This window comes from Diabrotica virgifera, chromosome 7 (assembly GCF_917563875.1).
Source record: "Diabrotica virgifera virgifera chromosome 7, PGI_DIABVI_V3a".
Lineage (NCBI taxonomy): Eukaryota > Metazoa > Arthropoda > Insecta > Coleoptera > Chrysomelidae > Diabrotica > Diabrotica virgifera.
The window spans coordinates 28,863,870-28,883,319 of record NC_065449.1 but is presented as its reverse complement, the minus strand read 5'-3'; the positions used below and the strand labels follow the sequence as shown (position 1 = coordinate 28,883,319).

Below are 19,450 nucleotides of genomic sequence, written 5' to 3'. Positions count from 1 at the left end.
GTTGAAATATTAAAATATGTTAGCTGACATGAAACTTAATTATCGACAGAAAATTCAACCAATAAAACCCGCTAGTTAATAAAATTAAGTGAACTCAATGCACATAAGTTATTATTTATGTCTTTTATGTACTTAGTTTGGTTAGTGTTTCATTGTAAGTTTAAAAAATTGTATAAAATATAATTCTCTTTATCTTTGTTTATGTACAATTATGTCGTAAAGTTAATAATAAATGAGACAATTCAATAATTATGCTTACCCTCCGCTTCCACTATTTTCCCCCTTAACTCGGAGAATATTAATCGCATAAAACAAATTGTGGAAAAGAAATTGTAGGAAATTGCGTTTCCAACAATTTTAGTTCCTACCGTTTTTGTCGAAAAGTTGAAAATGGCGGAGATATTACGCAACAACGGTTCTTCTTTAAAATCAATATGGCGGCTAATGCAACCGTGGAATTCAGTCGAGATTTTAAATTTACACTACTATTGATCTCCACTAAAGGATAGAATTATAAAATTTGGGGCAGCTCGGAAACAAGATGCAATTCAGTAATTATGCTCCCCCCACCACTTTTTACAATTTTACCACTTAACTTGGAAAATATCAACCGCATGAAAAATTGTTTTTGAAATAAATTGTAGGAAATCATATTTGGAACAATTTTAGTTGGAAATAGCGTAGATATTGAACAAAAACAATTGCTACAAAATCAATCTGGTCTTACGCTCGCGCCATTATCGCATACGTAGGTACTACCTTAAATATTAACTTTAGCAAAAAAATGAAAGAGATTAAAATTGTGTAGAATTGAATTCTCTCTATGTTCGTATAGAAACATTTTTGTCGTAAAACTAATAATAAACGAGATAATTGAATAATAATTATGCTCTCACTGTCACTATTTTCCGCCATAACTCGGAAAATCTGGACGAAAAAATTGTAAGAATAGAAAGCAAAAACGGTTCTCTTTTAAAATCAAGATGGCGGCTAACGCAATGGCGGAATTCAGTCGAGATTTTAAATTTACACTACTGTTGATCCCCCTCGCCCTAAAAATTAGAAAAATAAAATTTGGGGCAGCTCCTAATGCAAGGTTAGGTCTGTTATTCGTCTAACCCGACTGGACTAAAGATTCAAATCACCGACCGATATTGCTCTTTTTTAATATTTTTAAAATCCTCAAACACGCTCAATTCCACACAAAACTACTAGTTTGAATCCGCTGAGATTTTGACATAGGCCGTCAACAAGAATGTATTATACAATAGTCGATTTCTTTTGCAATAGTGGCGCTTTCGACCGGAGAGGCTAAGTATTTATCGGACCACCTACGTTTTTCTTCAATTTACATTTTTTCGATCCAATTAAATTCCTATTAACATTGCATCATTAAACATATCTTTTCATTTACGCCTTTTTCTGTGGTAGTAATGCAAATTACGTAAGAAATGTGGTTTTGAGGATTTAGTGGTCAAAACATACGCTGCCACAAAACTTCCTTTGAAAACTCTACCCACAAGTAATAATTGATAACATCAACAATTATGAAAATGCACTGTAATGTGACGATAAATAAAAGGATTCGTTAAATAGAGAGTTCACTAATTCTACGACAGGGTTGTGTTTTGTCACCCAGTCGGTTTAATCTGTACCCTGAAAAAATCTTTAAGGAGGCATTGGATGATAGACAAGAGGGGGTTATAGTAGAGGCCTTAATATCAACATTCCAAAGACGAAAGTGGATGACAGTTAAAGATTAATATAGATCAAGGTCTGATTTCTCTTAAGGGGTTACCTAGGTCTTGTGGGTAAAAAAGTGACTTTTAAAAAAAATTATATCTCGAAAACTAAAAATTATTTTTATTTATAATTGGAACATGTAAATGTATAGTACTTAAGGTACTCTCAAAAAACTTTTCAGCCAAAAATATTCATTTTTGTAGAGTTGACTGCAATTTTTTGACAACAGCCCTTTTTGCGGTGGGCAGCAAGTCCAGTCTCATCTGAAATCAAAAAATCAAAAAGTTTCTTGTAGTTTATACCTCTGGCTAGTGAATGAACGAAGGAATTTAAAAAAATGAAATTTGAAGATATTACATAAGTTTAAACACATTTTCGACCCCAATTTTTCTCATTTTTTCAAAAATGACCATTTTTAAAGTAGTTTTTTTTTTATAAAACAAAAACAATTTCACTTAATAAAAATTCCTTCGTTCATTCACTAGCCAGAGGTATAAACTACTAGAAACTTTTTGATTTTTTGATTTCAGATGAGACTGGATTTAGTTATGCTGCCCACCGCAAAATAAGGGCTATTGTCGAAAAATTGCAGTCAACTCTACAAAAATGAATATTTTTGGCTGAAAATTTTTTTGAGAGTACTTTAAGTACTATACTTTTACATGTACCAACTATAAATAAAAATAATTTTTAGTTTTCGATATATAATTGTTTTAAAAAGTCACTTTTTTTACCCGCAAAACCTATGTAACCCCTTAATGGAGAGGATATACAACGGGTAAACCATTTCAAATACCTTCACAGCTAGTCTAAATTGTGACTGTGTTGAAGAGGGACAAAATATCACGTAAGGCTTTTATGACTTGAAAACCAGTTTTATGGAACAGAAACCAGTCTATGAATACTAGTAAGAAGGTCCTGAAATGTTATGTATGGTCCATCCTATTGTATGGTTGTGAGACATGGACGTTAAAAACTACAATGCTAAACAAAATAGAAGCATTCGAATTGTGGTGCTCTCGACGTGAGTTTCTCACACTTCCAATAAAGATGTTCTTCAAATGATGAACTCCGAACGTCTGCTCATAAACATCATAAAGAGGAGAAAAACAGAATACTTCGGCTTCGGCCATATAATTAAAGGACCTAACTGCCATCTACAGTCGGAAAAATGAAAGAATACCTGAACGATCACATCAATCACTTATTTTGTATTTGCTGTATTTTTCTATAAATTAATAACAAACGTTTGATATAGAAAAAGACAGCAAATACAAAATAAGTGATTGATGTGATCGTTCATAGGTATTTTTTCATTTTTCCGACTGTACTTTACCTTATTTTACCAGGAATAGTGGAGTGAAAGATATGGATTGATCGAAATAAACTTTCATAGCTGAGTATGTAATATTAGAGAATGGTGTGGTTCCACAGCGGAATAATTATTTCGCGCTGCAGCCGATAGAGAATAGTCTAGAAAGCCACTGCGCATCCGCTAGCAAAAATATTCCGATTCGGGTTGTTTGCACAATCTTACTCAAAAAGGACCCCTTTTAATAAATTTGCATGTTGCCAGGACCAAAAGTGGGTCAAAAAATGTTTAAACATTTTTTTTGGATCATTCCAAACAGAAAAGGTGTTTAGTGACTTTTCTCTAAAGTTGATAGTTTTTGACATATAAGCGATTAAAAATTAAAAAATTGCGAAATCGACCATTTTTAACCCCAAAAACTATGTGAAAAACTGAAAATTTGAATGTTGCCAAGGTAGGTAGATATTTTTTAAACATCGATTGATGAAATCCCGAAGAGTTTTTTGCAATACAATATTCAAAATTCCTTTGTATTTTAATTGCTAATCAAGCGTGCGCGACACTATTTTCCACCATTGCATGTGTATACAGTATGGTGCAAATGAAAGGAATAAATTTGTTATTTCGTAAACCGGCGACTTTAAGGAAAAATCCCGAAACAGGTCGAGTTTTATTTTTAAGTTATGATATTGTGGCATATATGGTATACTAGTGACGTCATCCATCTGGGCGTGATGACGTAATCGATGATTTTTTAAATGATAATAGGGGTCGTGTGCTAGCTGAAAGGTTCTTCAATTCTCTATTCAGTAATATAAACATTTACATAATTATTTATACAGGGTGTCCAAATTTTTTTTATTAAATTACATTATTTGACAAAAAAGAAGAAAAGGACACCTTGTATAAATAATTATGTAAATGTTTATATTACTAAATAGAGAATTGAAGAACCTTTCAAATGAGCTAGCACAGACCCCTATTATCATTTAAAAAATCATCGATTACGTCATCACGCCCAGATGGATGACGTCACTAGTATACCATATATGCCACAATATCATAACTTAAAAATAAAAATCGACCTGTTTCGGGATTTTTCCTTAAAGTCGCCGGTTTACGAAATAACGAATTTATTCCTTTCATTTGCACCATACTGTCGGTATAAAATAGTGTCGCGCACGCTTGATTAGCAATTAAAAAACAAAGGAGTTTTAAATATTGTATTGCAAAAAACTCTTCGGGATTTCATCAATCGATGTTTAAAGAATATCTACCTACCTTGGCAACATTCAAATTTAAGTTTTTCACATAGTTTTTGAAGGTTAAAAATGGCTGATTTCGCAATTTTTCAATTTTTAATCGCTATGTCAAAAATATCAACTTTAGAGAAATGTCACTAAAGACCTTTTCTGTTTGGAATGATCCAAAAAGCCTAAAAAAGCTTTGTTTCATGCAAAAAAATAATTTTAGAAAAAAAAACAAAAAAAAACGTTTAAAAAGTTTTTGACCCACTTTTGGTCCTGGCAACATACAAATTTGTTAAAAAGGGTACATTTTGAGTAAGATTGTGCAAAAAATCCGAATCGGAATATTTTTCCTAGCGGATGCGCAGTGGCTTTCTGGACTAGAAAGGTTTCAGGAAATTGTAAACATGATGACAGTCGACGTCTGAATACGTGAGAAAAATTCTATAGAAAAAGATAAATAAAGAAATAATATATTCTAATCGGTTTGATACACATTTTGATAAAAAAAAATCGAATTTGCTTTCCAATACTCATAATATTATCGAAAACAAAATTTTATATATGTTACAGTTCAAGTTGATTATCCAGTTGGAGTTGACTCCAACTAGTTGGAGTCAACTCTAACGGCTGGTTTCAGTAAAAGTTGATTTTAAATATAAAATGAAGATTTATATTCAACATTTACTAGTAAAAGTAAACTCCAACTAGGAAAAGTATACTCTTCCCAATGCCGTTTAGTAAAAGTTGATTCTGATTCACACAAACAGCCGATTCTAGAAATTAAATGTTACTGAATATGTTCAAACTAGTCTAGGCTGTATCGTCGCCCCCGTTAGGTAAATTACTCCGATTCGAATTTTTTGCACAAACTTACTCAAAAAGAGGTCCTTATAACAAATCTACTGGGTGCCAGGCAGTACCTTGATCGATAAATTGTTAACAATTTTTTTAGACAAATTCACAAAAATAATTTTTTCACTTCGAACAATTTTTTTTAGATCATTTGGGTTATTCTGAGCAAAAAAAAAGGTATTTTGTGATTTTTCTCTAACATTGATTGTTGTCGAGTTATACGCGATTTAAAATTTGAAAAATGCGAAAATAGCCATTTTCAAGGCTTAACTCCATTAAAATCCATTATTATGAAAGTCAGAAAGTGACCAAATCAAAGTTTATAGCCCCTCTACAAGATCCAGCAGAAATGTTTGTCACTATTTTATTACTAAGCTTTATCTTTAATTATTAACAATGAGCACTAAGTGCGTATCAGGCGGCCGTCAATGGGGAGTGCTAAAGAGATGCACCATTCCGGCCGTCCAATGGTGAATCTCACTCGCACTCACATTGACGGCCGCCTCAATAAAAGGTTAGCGCTCATTGTTGATAATTAAAAATATTATCTTATTAATGAAATAATGACAAAAATTTTTTCAGGATCTTATAGAGGTAGTTTTAATCTTTGATTTTTTTTAGTTTCTGACTTTCATAATATATAATATCGTATGGCATTTTTGCCTTTCGGACAGTTACGGCGCCAATTACATCTTTAACCCTGTTTCAAGTAACTAGTGTCGATGTACACTAGCCCAGGAGGACCGACTGCTTAACATGCTCTCCGAGGCACGGTGAGACGGCTCGTGTCATTATTGAAAATGAAAATGGTGTGTCTTTAGCAGGGCTCGAACCCACGTGCACTGGCGTATGAGGCCAGCGATTATGCCGTTACTCCACGGCCGCTCGCTCGACTTTCACACAATAATTATCTTTAACCGAGTTATTAAACCTTTAAAATGGTTATTTTGGCGTTTTTCAAATTTTAAGTCGCTAATAACTCGACAACAGTCAATTTTAGAGAAAAAAAAAGGCCCAACGGATCTAAAAAAAAATTTGTACGAACTGAAAAAATTATGTATTTTTGCGAATTTGTTTAAAATCATTGTTTATCGCCAAACTTCACTAAAATCAGTCAGTATTGTACTCATTTGTCCTCATTTTCGGCAGTACAGTATCACTTTGTTGTATTGAAAGAAGAATGTTACTTTACCTGCTGCGATAATTAATCAAATTAACCGAGATTGAATGTAAGTGGTCAATGTCAGCAATCGATTATTTATTTGAGTGAAATTAAAATTTATTTACTTTAATTATTAAAAATATTGTACGAAATTTATCTTATTATTAATAAAATTTATGTCAAAAGGTAAAATTCTATAGTGTTTCGCAATTATATTCATACAAAATAAATCAAAACTTTACAGATTTAGTAATTAGGTAGGTATACAATATTGATAACTATCGATTACACATCAAAACCGACCATCATGCAAAAGTCATCTGTCATTACTGTCATACGAATTTTTTATTTCGTCTAAAATTAAAAAAAAATCCTCAAAGTTTAAGTAAGTGTTAATGTTTTTTATGATTGACGATACAATTTTACCACCTCAATACTCTTTATCGAACGCGTCTGTTCCTCTGCTCGTAATATCAGACTCTTTCGATAAAGAGTCACTTTACTGACTGACTTTACTGAAATTGGTTAAACAGTTTTTAGATAATAATACTTAAGTACCTACTTAGATATAAAATTAGCGTCATCTGATTTTTCTACTTTGTTGCTAACTTTGCTAGAATTTATTAACGAATTTTATTACAAAAATTGTTAAAATTTTGAAAATCTTCGTATATTATCTTGCAGGAATGTTCCACAAATTATTATACACAAAGAAATTAATATAAACAAACGAGAAGTATAGCAAAACTTGAGAGTTTGAGAGGAAGAAGCTAAACATTATATATACACCGTTTTTAGGCGTCAACGCCCTTCCGGTAGGGATTTATGGAGGAGTATCACTGAGACACAAGCCCTTATATCTTGCCATACTGCTCCCCCATAGGCTGATCAGACACCAGCTTATTCCAGACCAAGCCTTAGATTCTTTAGAATTTTAGACTACAACGTCAGCCTTTTTATTTTTCTATTCACTGGCCTGGGGCTTGAACCTCGATTGCATATCCTTTAGATTTGTCGATCGAGCGACTCAGACCGCTAGGCTACCTGACCGACAGAAGGTAAACATGAGATATCGAATTAAACGTTGAAGTACTGTGGGGAAGTAAAACAGTACTAAATAACAAAATTTGAAAACACAATAAAATACCAGAATGCAATGGAAGGGCAAGGCTATAATCCAACTAATTAAAAAGGCGATCAAAACCAACTGTAACATTACAACCAATACCACTCGGGTTACCAACCAAACCAAAACTAATAATAAGGTCTTCATGGGGGAAGAATGGTTATTAATTTAAGCTTATTACATTATTTAAAAATTATGTTACATTATGGAAGTTGTTACTAAAAATTTCTGTTGTTAGTATAATATTATTCATCAACAATTTTTTATTTTGTGTCCAGTGTACACTGCATCATAAATATCCTTGCACTATATACTATTTGTAGGATTAGGCAACACTGGACAGCTGACAAATTACATGTAAAATAAAATCATGTAATACTAAGCAATCATATAAAATCATTTATGCAGATAACCTATAAACAAAATGTCCATTTATTAAATTTTTACATGTCTGTAAACACTTTTCATGCAGGTAAAACAGCTGATTATTATCTATTAAATATTAAATAAAATGGAATTTACAGAATTTTATAATTATTTTGATCACACCTTGCATGATAGTTAAGTAACACAAAAAATTGATTGCTAAACAGCTGCAAAATAGAACATACCCTCATGTGGATGGTTGAATACTTGTTCTAGAAAAATTTTATATGCATGTGCACATTTTATAACCTCGGGATTGTTAAAGAGATATTAAATACTACTATGGTTTGTTTTTTAACCAAGAGGAGTGATTCAAATTTACCGCGCTGTATTGCTTGTTTGTAATTGGTCCAACCGCAGGTAAGTTTACTCCACTGTTATAAAATTTTGACACTAATGACATTTATCAAATTTTGACACGAGTGACATTTCATAGGTTAATTAAGTTATATCGTCGATTTTTGTGTTTTCTGTGTTATTCCTTTAATTTTTAGATTGTTAGTCTGCTTTTATATAAAAAGCAGTTGTTTTTGGAACTCTTTAGCGACATATTAATTTAATATAATCTTTATGGATTACCGTTGAGGCCGACTAGATCAACCAAAAAAAGAAATTGTATTTGGTGATATTTCTAGTGACTTTCTTGGGTGTGAATCTGACTTTTTAGTTTACTCCTCCTGGTTAAAAAATAAACTATAGTCCAAGTAATGAAGCTTTTCACCTCGCAATTTTTACAGAATGGATCGATTTGCTTGAAAATTTGAGAATAAGTAGTGGATAGTCCAAGGATCAAAATCTATATGATGCCGAAAGGCGGCTTTACCATGGGAATGAATTCTGAGAGAGATGAATATAGAGAAAGACAAAAGATAATGGAAATACATTAATTATTCTCGATTTGAAACTACACAATAGCACAATTTTTATAGCAGATCACAAAAGTCTTTCCAAAGAACTGTTCAAAGCAGAAAAATTATATATGATACAGGGTGTGACATAGAAGTGGGTCATAAATAAATCACATATTCTGGGACCAAAAATAGTTCAACTGAACCTAACTTACCTTAGTAAAAGATTTGAACCCCCTTTGAACTTACAAAATTAAAATCGATTTTTCCAATATATTGAAAACTGTTAGAGATTTTATATTGAAAATGGACATATAACTTTCTTGTTGAAGGAACATCTTTAAAACAAATAACAGAGTGAAATTTGTGCACCCCATAAAAGTTTTATGAGGGTTTTGTTCCCTTAAACCGCCCAAATATTGGTTAAACACAATGTTTTTACAACTTTTTTGCCTCTTAATACTTTTTCAATAAGCCAGTTTTTATCGAGATATTTTGAACATTTTTAAAATCCACCACATATTTGTTAATGATTAAGTAAGATTATAGAGACCTGGTATGAAAATAACATTCTATAATCTTACTTAACCATTTACAAATATGTGATGGATTTTACAAATGTTAAAAACACCTCTGGTTTTATCGAAAAGGTACTAAGAGGCAAAAAAATTTAAAAACATTGTGTTTAACTAATGGTACCATAATAATAATTTAATTGGGAAGTACAAAAATATTTGGTGGGGGTTTAAGGGAACAAGATCTCCAAAAAGTTTTTATGGGATGCACAAATTTCAATGTTATTTTTTTTTAAGATGTTCCAGCCACAGGAAAGACATGTCCATTTTTAATATAAAATCTCTAAGTTTTCAATATATTGGAAAAAATCGATTTTAATTTTGTGACCTCAAAGGGCTGTAACTTTTTTTATTTGAACATTTGTACTAAGGTAAGTTAGGTTTAATTGAACTATTTTTGGTCCCAGAATATATTTTTTATTTAGCTCCATTTAATTTACAATATGTTATCACTCATAACAAAAAGTAAAATTTTATGACAATTATTAGAAAAGGACATGTAGGAATTCTCTCCAGTGAGAGGCTTCCTTTAATATAAAATTAACAAACAAAGTTAATAATCTAATGGTACATTGACTAATTTTATTTAAATCTATTTATTAAGTCCGTAGGCTTAAGGTCACCCAACAATGTTAACATTATATCACATAGCTCTGTAACCAAAGCACTTAGGGACCTAATTTTTTTTATTTTGAAACTAGATGTATTGTTTAGTCCCGCGTAGATTTTTGTAAAGTTAGAGGGAAAGAAACATTTATTTTAAATTTTTTCACATACCCTTACAAAAAAACCAAAAAAAGTTTGGATTTTATTTTTTATTTTACTTGTTTTCAATAAAACTTTACGCAGGACTTGATATTATCTAGCTACAACTACTGTAAAAATTTGGACCTTCTATCATCTAAGGATCCAGAGATACTTGACATCAAAAGTTAAAAAACCTAGTATTCAGGAAATAGCCAAAACATAAAACACTCTAATAGGCTACAAAGAAAGCTACCGGTACTTGTGGCGAAAGCAGAGGGGGTTTGGGGTTTTAACCATTAGGATGTACTTTGAGCTTAAATGGACGGAATTCCATTCCATACCCCAGAGACCATCCAGTAGTTGTACCCCCCTCTCCTTTAAGATCATCCTGGTTACACTGTTGGCCGGTACACAGTAAGTTGAGTGCAGATGTTAAAAAAAAAATAATTTTGTACCCATGGATATTTTCTACTATAATGTGTTAATATGTATATCGTTGGAAAGAGAAGATTTTAGAGAATAATTTTCAATCATAACCCAAAACAACTTAAAAAATTCAATTTTTGGACTTTGGCTGCCCTTAAAATGCTTTAATTGACAGTTCCAGAATATGAGAATTAATTTATGACCTACCTTTTTGTTACACCCTGTATATTGCTATCTCATTGTCTGAGCTTTGTACTAGACTTTATGAAAATAATACCATCCTTCAACAAACTTCGAATACAATACAATATAAAATGCAAATAAGCTGTGTCATAAAAACTGTAGATACGTCAATAATTATTTTCAAAGAAGTATACTTAAATTTAATTTATTTTGTGTAATTATATTTTTAAATTAGCAAACCATAGCTCAACACCAAAAGGTACTAATGGGTTTAACTGATTAAATAAATAAATAAAAATAAAAAATTATCAAACTATACTAGATCAAGGTGAGATTTTTAAAAAGGTGGTAAATATGTGAAATTCACTATGAAAATACTTTACTCATAAACTGAAACTTGAGGCTGTCCAACACAATTTTCTGAGATATACTGCTACTAAGATGCATGTATACTACGACTATTCTGCATTAGAGCGCATACTAAACTTACCTCCTCTTGAGGTACGCAGAAAACAAAGAGACTTAATACTTTTATTTAAAATTATCAACGGGCTGTGTAACTGCCCTGAGCTTCTCTCCAAAATATCTCTATTTGTCCCCAGTCGTTTGACTAGGCAGGTGCAAACATTTTATGTTTCTTTTCATAGATTCAATTATTCTTACAACACATTTATTCCTAGAACTCTTTGATTAGCTAACTCATTAAATAACCTCGAAATTTTTAATATATCAGTTTCTGGCTTTAAAAATCATATTTCTTCTCTAACTTTTTAATACTTTGGGCCAGAGCTTTTGTAATGTGATTAGTGTTACATGACCTGTATGTATTAGATAACTCAAAACAGTTATACCTTGGAACATTTCTGAATTGATTTATATGTTATCTTTTGTTTGTAATTGTACTGACCTATATGTTATTTTTTTTTCTTTTTTGTAACTGTACTACTCATAGAATTATTTTTTCTCAAACCACTTTGTTATGTTATATTATGATAATTTAGAACACTGTAACATTTATATCTGAATAGGTCTTGCCCCTGAATAAATAAATAAATAAATAAAATGGGAGGCAAATAAAGCTGATATTCTAAATAATGAATTGGAATAAACATGGAACTTAGTCATTAAGTAATTTGTGTCAACAGTAGTTGATCACAATAAAATGTAGATCTTTTCGTTCAATTTTTGTTTGTTAAATTTAGCATCGTGGCAAGCTTCCAAATAATAAAATTTAATGGTTTCACTTACCTGTATGAGTTATGATTTATAATTAATGATTTCTATGTGTATTATTGTTTTATTTATAACTCGTTTATTGACTTGTACTCCTAAATTTCTAGTTTTAACACATTTAGGGGAGTGCATATAGATTTTCACTTCGGAAAAAATCAAACAAGATAGAACTTTTTGTAATTTCATTAAGAAATGTTTAATAAACAACATATCAAAAAGTTCTACTCGAGAAGTGGGTGCTTCATTTTTTATTAAACAAATGAACTACGAAGTTTGATGTTTTTTTAAATAACTCCGAAAATATAAATTTTAGAACAAAATGGCTTGACCATTGAAAAATTCAGAAAATTTTTCAAAAAAAAACCTTATGTAAAGAATTTTCTAAAATTAAATGTGTATCTTCTATAATTTTTTATTTATAAGGCTAAAGTCACCCTTCTCGTTGAGTTGAGTTTGAGTTATTTTAATGTAATTCTTTAACTAATGGATCAAATGAAATTTTACAAATTGAACCTAAAATAAGAATAATTTATAAGCTATCTTATGGTTATAATAAAAAGAAATAAAATGTATGGGCATAAGTATGCTGGGGGCGGAAAGTGAGCCTTACATGAATTTTGAATACTTTAGAAATGAAATAGACTATTTCCTTTTGAGAAAATTAAGAAAGATAAACAAAAATGTAATACAAAAACAGAAAATTACCAGCTAAAATGTTTATATAAAGTGATCAAAACTTTTTTCTGTAAAACTTTAACAATAATAAATGTTCAGCAAAAAAATTTTTTTTTAGCTTTAGGTATACAGTAAGTCTTGGAACTTGGAACCTATTGATAACTTTTTTATTATCAGTTTTACGAAAAAAGTTATTCTTTATAAAATACTCTGCATCGTATATGATCTAAGATGCAATCATCAAATATCAAATTTAATGAATTTTATACGAGGTATGTCAAAAAATATGAATTTCATTCAAGAGTAAAGTATCGTTCAATTTCACAATATCGAAAATTGTTATTAAGAAAATTTGTTTGGAATTAAAAAATTTGTTTTAGTGTTCAATTACATCCTTCTAATTAAAATATTGTGAATAATAAAGGCACTTAACTCTTACCAAAAATTCATATTTTTTACATACCTCATATAAAATTAAAAAGTTTAATATCTGATGGTTGTATCTTAGATTTCAAAACAGGGAGAGCATTTTATGAAGAATAACTTTTTTTCGTAAAAGTGATAATAAAATAGTTATCATAATTGTAATAAAATGATGATGAGTATCCGTAATTTGAGAAAAAATTGAAATTTTTTTTTCGATTAGAACAATGTAATTGTATATTTAAACATAGTTTTTAATTTCAAACAACTTTTCATAATAGCATTCTTTGATATTCTGAAATATAAAGGTACTTTACTCTTTAACGAAATTCATATTTTTGACATAACTCGTATAAAATTGATAAAATTTGATATCTGATGCTTGAGTTTTAGATTTTTGACTATCCAGAGCATTTTATGAAGAATAACTTTTTTTCGTAAAATTGATAATAAAAAAGTTTTTCATGTGGTTCCTAGCTATGCAAACATGCTGTATAAGAGCTTCTGTATAAGAATTTTCAAATTGCAATGCCATATTCGGATTCAGTATTATCAAAAACAAAATAGAAACATATTTGATCAAAGTAAAATTATGAATTTAACGATATTTTTAAAATTATTATTAATACATTGTTTAAACAATTAATAGAATAGAATAGAATAGAATACTTTATTGGTATAGCTTTACAGCTGCCATCATAAAGATGGATATACACAATAAACAATTAGCGGCGAAATCCGCAAGTAGAACTTTTTACTTTAACATGTACTTATATAAACTAACAAAAAAAGTTTTAGAAAAATATAAGCTTGTTTGAATTTTTCTGAAACAATGCATGTTTTCCTAATTAAGTGCCATGGCGGTCCCTAGGGACTGATATAGGAAGTATGTTATACAACATGAAGGTCCATAGGGACTGCTGCTTATTTTCGAAACTGCTACTTGGACCAGGGGGATTTTTTCAATATTTTGTCTAGCACTAAACGTGTTAATACGTAGACATAACATCTACCTAATCTTTATTATTTGTGAAAGTATTCCAAAGAAAGTTAAGTGAGAAAATCATTGTTTTATCCGATATATTCTTCATTTGGTTATCTTGGTTCATCTTGTTAGTTATTTTTTTTGTACCTAACATTTCATTGAAATCTTTTATTTTAATCTTCTTAATTTTCAACTGTTTATTATTTTAGAAATTGTCAACTAAAATAAGTATCATAAAAATGACTTCAACCTTCATATCCTTTTGAACATTTTGAAATCAGTAATTTGCCATAGCTAGTAATTATCTAGTCTTAAAGAATTTGCAAATTATTTCTTAAACATGATATCTTAAATGAAATTACTTTCTCTCTCAAATTGCTCATAACTTTCTTAAGTTTTTATTACATTAGGTAAAGTTACCTTAAGAGGAAGATATCTTCGTAATAGTATAATATTTTGACCTCTTCTAAATTGCTACAATGTTGCATTTGAGAAGTCTCAAATCTTTTCTTGTTCTTTTAACATAGTTACACTCAGATAATATATTATATTTCACCACTTTTATGGTGAAATTTAAAATAGGAGTAACATGAAATGATTTTAAAAAATGTATGTATGGTTTTTTCTCTTCTACTTATTCTGTTTATTATTTGACTACTATACTGTCTAAAGCAGTGGTTCCCAACCTTTTATGTGTGGCGACCCACCTTCTGATGTTTTTTCATATTCACGACCCATCCCTCATCCATGACGTTATATATTTACGGTATTCAGCTACTGTAAGAGCCACGCTGCGACCCACCTGAAATCCGCTCGCGACCCACTAGTGGGTCGCGACCCACCGGTTGGGAAACGCTGGTCTAAAGGATAAATGGTTGGTGTGAATTTTGGCCTTCTCCATTCAGAACATTCTCTTTACCATAATTAAGTATTGAACAAAGTTTTCCACTGATTCATGAAGAAGCTATTTATGACAGGGATCATTATGTTTTACTGAAGCACACTATACACTGTCACCTTTAATGTCAAAGTTCCAAGTTTCAATGTATTAGAAGTACAGTAGAACCCCGATTATCCGTGCTCCTCGGGACCGGAGGTGGCACGGATAATCTGAACATGTATTTCTTATGTATAATACATATGTACATATACACATACATATGTACCTACCACAAAAAGATAACAGAAAAAATAAATCTCATTATGAGTCTCTCTTTCGTCATAGAGTTTCAGTCAAGTGATTTACGATGACGCTATTTTGATAAAACCTCAAAAATTCGACTTAAGTAATAGAAAATCATAGCATGGATAATCAGCAGCATGGATAATCCGCACCCGGATAATCAGGGTTCTACTGTATTGTTTAGATAGAAGGTCAGCTTTATTTACCTCGAATTTGTAATACATTTCACATGTTTATATTAAAAATCTCATCTTGATTTATGGTCTGTTTTTAAACCAAGAGGTGTAGTTCAAATTTACCATGCTGTAATGCTTGTCTGTATATAGGTTTGTTCTAGCAAACATTCAAACTAGTCAGAAACCGTCAGCAAACAGCTGGTCAGTGAGAGAACATAATACAGTCACCAGTGCTATCCCCTCTACTCGCGCTGGTCCACTATTCGCTGATGGTTTCAAACCGTTTAAAACTGATGCTAGAACAAACCTATTATTGGTCCAACCTCAGGCAAGTTTACTCCACTGTTATTAAATTTTGACATAAATAACATTTATGAAATTTTGACACAACTGGCATTTCATAGGTTAATTAAATTATATCAGCGATTTTTTGTGTTTTCTGCATTATTCCTTTAATTTTTATATTTTTAGTCTACTTTTATATAAAAAAACAGTTGTTTTTAGAACTCTTTAGCGACATATTACTATAAAATAGTATGGATTACCATTGAAGGCTGCTGATATGATCAAGCCAAAAATAAGGTGTATTTGGTGATTTTTCTAGTGACTTTATTGGGTGTGAATCTGTCTTTTTAGTTTACTCCTCCTGGTTTAAAAACAAACCATAGTATGGTTCGCTAATGATTGACATTGACAGCACATTTTTTAAGACACAGCCTATTTGCATTTTGTGTTGGTATTGTATTTGAAGTTTGCCTAAGTATGTATAATTTCCTAAAACATACTTACTTACAAAACTGAGACAAGATGGGTTTATTCTCACATTATTGTAATAAAAATTAGATATATGTTAAAATCTGAAAAATTAGAAAGAAAGGTAGAAGTAGAAATAAATAGAATAGACTAAAAGAGACAACAATAGACACAGGAATCAAATACTAAATTTACAATCAAGGTGCAGTAGAAATAAACCAAGACATATGTTAAATGCTACTAGGAGCACTCCTGAATCATAATTTACAGTGTATATACATTGTAAATCCCAAATCATGATTTCCAAAGTTTATACACTGAAAATTATGATTTGGGAGTGCTCCTAGTAGCATTTAACGTGTCTTGGTTTGTTTATTGCTACTGCATCTTGATCGCAAGTTTGCCAAAATCCTAAATAAACTGAACAAGAAGGAAGAGAAAAATAAAAATTAAATTATAACACATCAATACGTAATGACACTCATCGCAATGGCTACAGATTCAACAGCATAAGACAATTAAAGAGGTTAATATTTGAAAAAAAGTCAAATAAGAGCACTTTAAGAAATTAGCTTTTGAGGGTGTATTGTAACAAACTTATTTATTTTACAAAAATAAAAGAAGAGGATAATATTGACCATAACCATATTATATTCTATAAAACAGCAAAAAGCTAAGTATTAATTATCTTGTAATATAGAAACAACAATTATTAAAAGAAATTTAGAAGAACAATTGTTAAAAGAAATGAATGACAATTTATTTAAACATTACCCATTGTAGTGATATAATATACCTTGGTATTATTAGTGCTATATGACTCTTAGACAAAAATTGATGAAACTGTAATCAGAGAAAGAACAAAAGAGAGCAAATGAAAGATAGTATCAAGTGATTAAAAATACATAAGAGCCTGGCAGAAAACATGCAGAAAATAACCTAAGAATCTCGCAAAAACATCAATATTTTTTGAGAAAATATCAAGCAATCAAGGTTTATGTCATCTTTTAAAGGGGATAACTTGGAAAATTGAAATAATAATAAAGTAACAAGATAAAAGAAACTAATGTTGGTGTGACTGTGACAAGTTTGTATTATTTTACATTAAACATGTGTAAATAATTCTAAAAAGCATGCGTTTGTTGTTAGCACTTTCTAAACATTTACTTAACCAAAATTTGCTCTTTCTGTTTGACTTTTTATCGACGGATGGGAGTAAAAGTTGGGCTATAATGAACTGAAAAAACAAAATGTTTCTGACTTGTTGTGTAACTGCAACAACAAAGAAACCTCTTAAAAGAGGGTAATAATTTCAAGTTTCTTCATTTAGTTTTAATCGACAGGGTATTAATTGATGTTTTTGGGGTTAACTGTCAAATTGTTTTGATTATTTAAATAAAATACGTTAAATAGATGTATAGACACTTACTTCTAAGTCTTCGTAGCTACGGAACTGGAGTATCGAGAATCCTTCGACGATGTCCTCTTCGCAGAGGGGTTCTTTGGATTTTTTTCTTCGATTGGGGGGCCTGGGGGGCTTCGCCTGAATGACATCTTCGTCGCCGCTGTCTCCATCGAGATGGTCAGCTTTGTTGATCTCACGTTGTGCCTGCATACGCTGGGCGCGTTTTCTCCGCCTATTTCTCTGTTTCACTTCGACATCCATGGCTTAGACATTACAGCCGCCTGTAGGGTGGCCCTCCGCCGACATAGCTTACACATTTACCACAGGCTATTCGACCTATGGCGGATTTTTCACTGTGTTCACGTAGGTTTCCATTAACCTGCGGGTTTTCTGAACATTGTACACAGTCACACACACGCACCATACACTTAAAATCACACACAGTTTTCGACACACCGAAAAAAACAATATTTACAACAGAACAGCACCAGTCAGTCAATAACCATGTAAAATGTCGCGGCTCGCTCGCGCCGTCTGGTAGAGGATATGCGAACTTCCATTATGAGTGCAGCGCTGCCAACGTCGAAGGACAAACACCCCAAATTTCGCCAAATTTATGAATAGAAAGGACGTCTGCAACTGCATTCGACCAACCGTATTGGATTTGATTTGAAATTCGAACAATGGGACATTGCCGATGGTTAACGGGGTTGTATGTGTTCCCCTATCGAGGTCGGGACGACTGTTAGGTAATTTTCTATGAAAAAGCCGCTGGGAATAAAACCCAAATAAGACCAAAAAAATAAGAACAAAGCCAAAATAAAAAAAATCACATTTCTTTCAATATTATTTATGGGAAAATTTTTGAATTTGTCAAAATATATTATAAAACTAATCTTTAATACATTACGGTGTTTAAATTGGTAAAAACTCAAGGTAAAATAGGTACTTAATACTTTTCAAGCTTAATTAATTCATTCATTATATACCTTGTCGTTTAAATTGCTTTTTTAAGTAAAAATATAAACATGAGAATGTCTACTTTTTTATTCGGAATAAATATGTTTGAAGTTTTTTAGGGATGATGATTATTACAATCCTTTTTCCTCCTTTATTTCATTTTTCGATTTCTTTTTGTCTTTAGGTTTATCACATCCATTCCTTTTCTGTCTTTCTATCTATAGGGTAGAGTGGGGCAAAATGATCCCCGTTAAAAGAAAAATAACATTATTTTTGAAAAGCTCTAAAGGCAGGGCCGCCGCTACCATGTGTGCAAAGTGTGCATCGCACACGGGCGGCCGACTATAGGGGCGGCCAAAAGCAGGCCACTGATGATAATACTTTTTTTAAAACGAAAATAAATAGTAATGATTCAGATATTTCTATAAACTCTAATATTCCAAACAATCTAAACAAAAATGCCAGAAGTAGTTCCGGTAATGCTTTTTAATTCAAAGTGGCTGGCGACTTTCGGACTTTTAGGTATTTTTATCTACGTGGTCCATATACGCTTTTTTCAAATTCTGAACATTTATGATTTGTTAAGAGAGTGCTTGTTAACCTGCTCTCATTGAGTAATAAAAAAGCATTTTTTTATTACTCGATGGTTGCTCTATTATAATATTGTTCCTTTATGCTTATGTATGGTTATAGATGGGTTATAGTTCAGTCCAAGTTGAGAATTTGATGATTTTAGACACGCTTTTGATAAACGATTTTGTATGTAATATAATAGTAGTGTGCCCGTTTCTTTTGCACACTACTGTATTTCAAATATGTATGTATTTAAATATACATATTAGTAAACAATTAAGCATGCCGAATGTTATAAGTAGTCTTGTAAACAAAACTTACACATGTAGGTATTAGTGAAAGATTGCATTTCTGTATATTAATTATTATTGACATAATAATAATAACTTTTTTTGGTACGCGGGATCCAGGTCTAAAAGTAACGTCGAGATCAG

The 19,450-nt window shown here is 31.1% G+C and overlaps 1 protein-coding gene across 4 annotated transcripts in view; it reads right to left on the bottom strand.

Annotated features, from left to right (window-relative positions):
* Positions 1-18,019, bottom strand: part of LOC114328070 (uncharacterized) — an 865,859-nt gene extending 847,840 nt beyond the window's left edge. For 2 of the 4 annotated variants that reach the window (XM_050656306.1, XM_050656309.1), the window contains exon 1: positions 17,508-18,018. In XM_050656306.1, coding sequence (XP_050512263.1) covers positions 17,508-17,744 — 237 coding nt within the window. In that variant the 5' untranslated portion in view covers positions 17,745-18,018. Of the gene's footprint in view, positions 1-17,507 lie in introns of all 4 variants that reach the window. The other 2 variants (XM_050656308.1, XM_050656307.1) reach the window with 2 other exon arrangements.
* Positions 18,020-19,450: the final 1,431 nt, after the last annotated feature.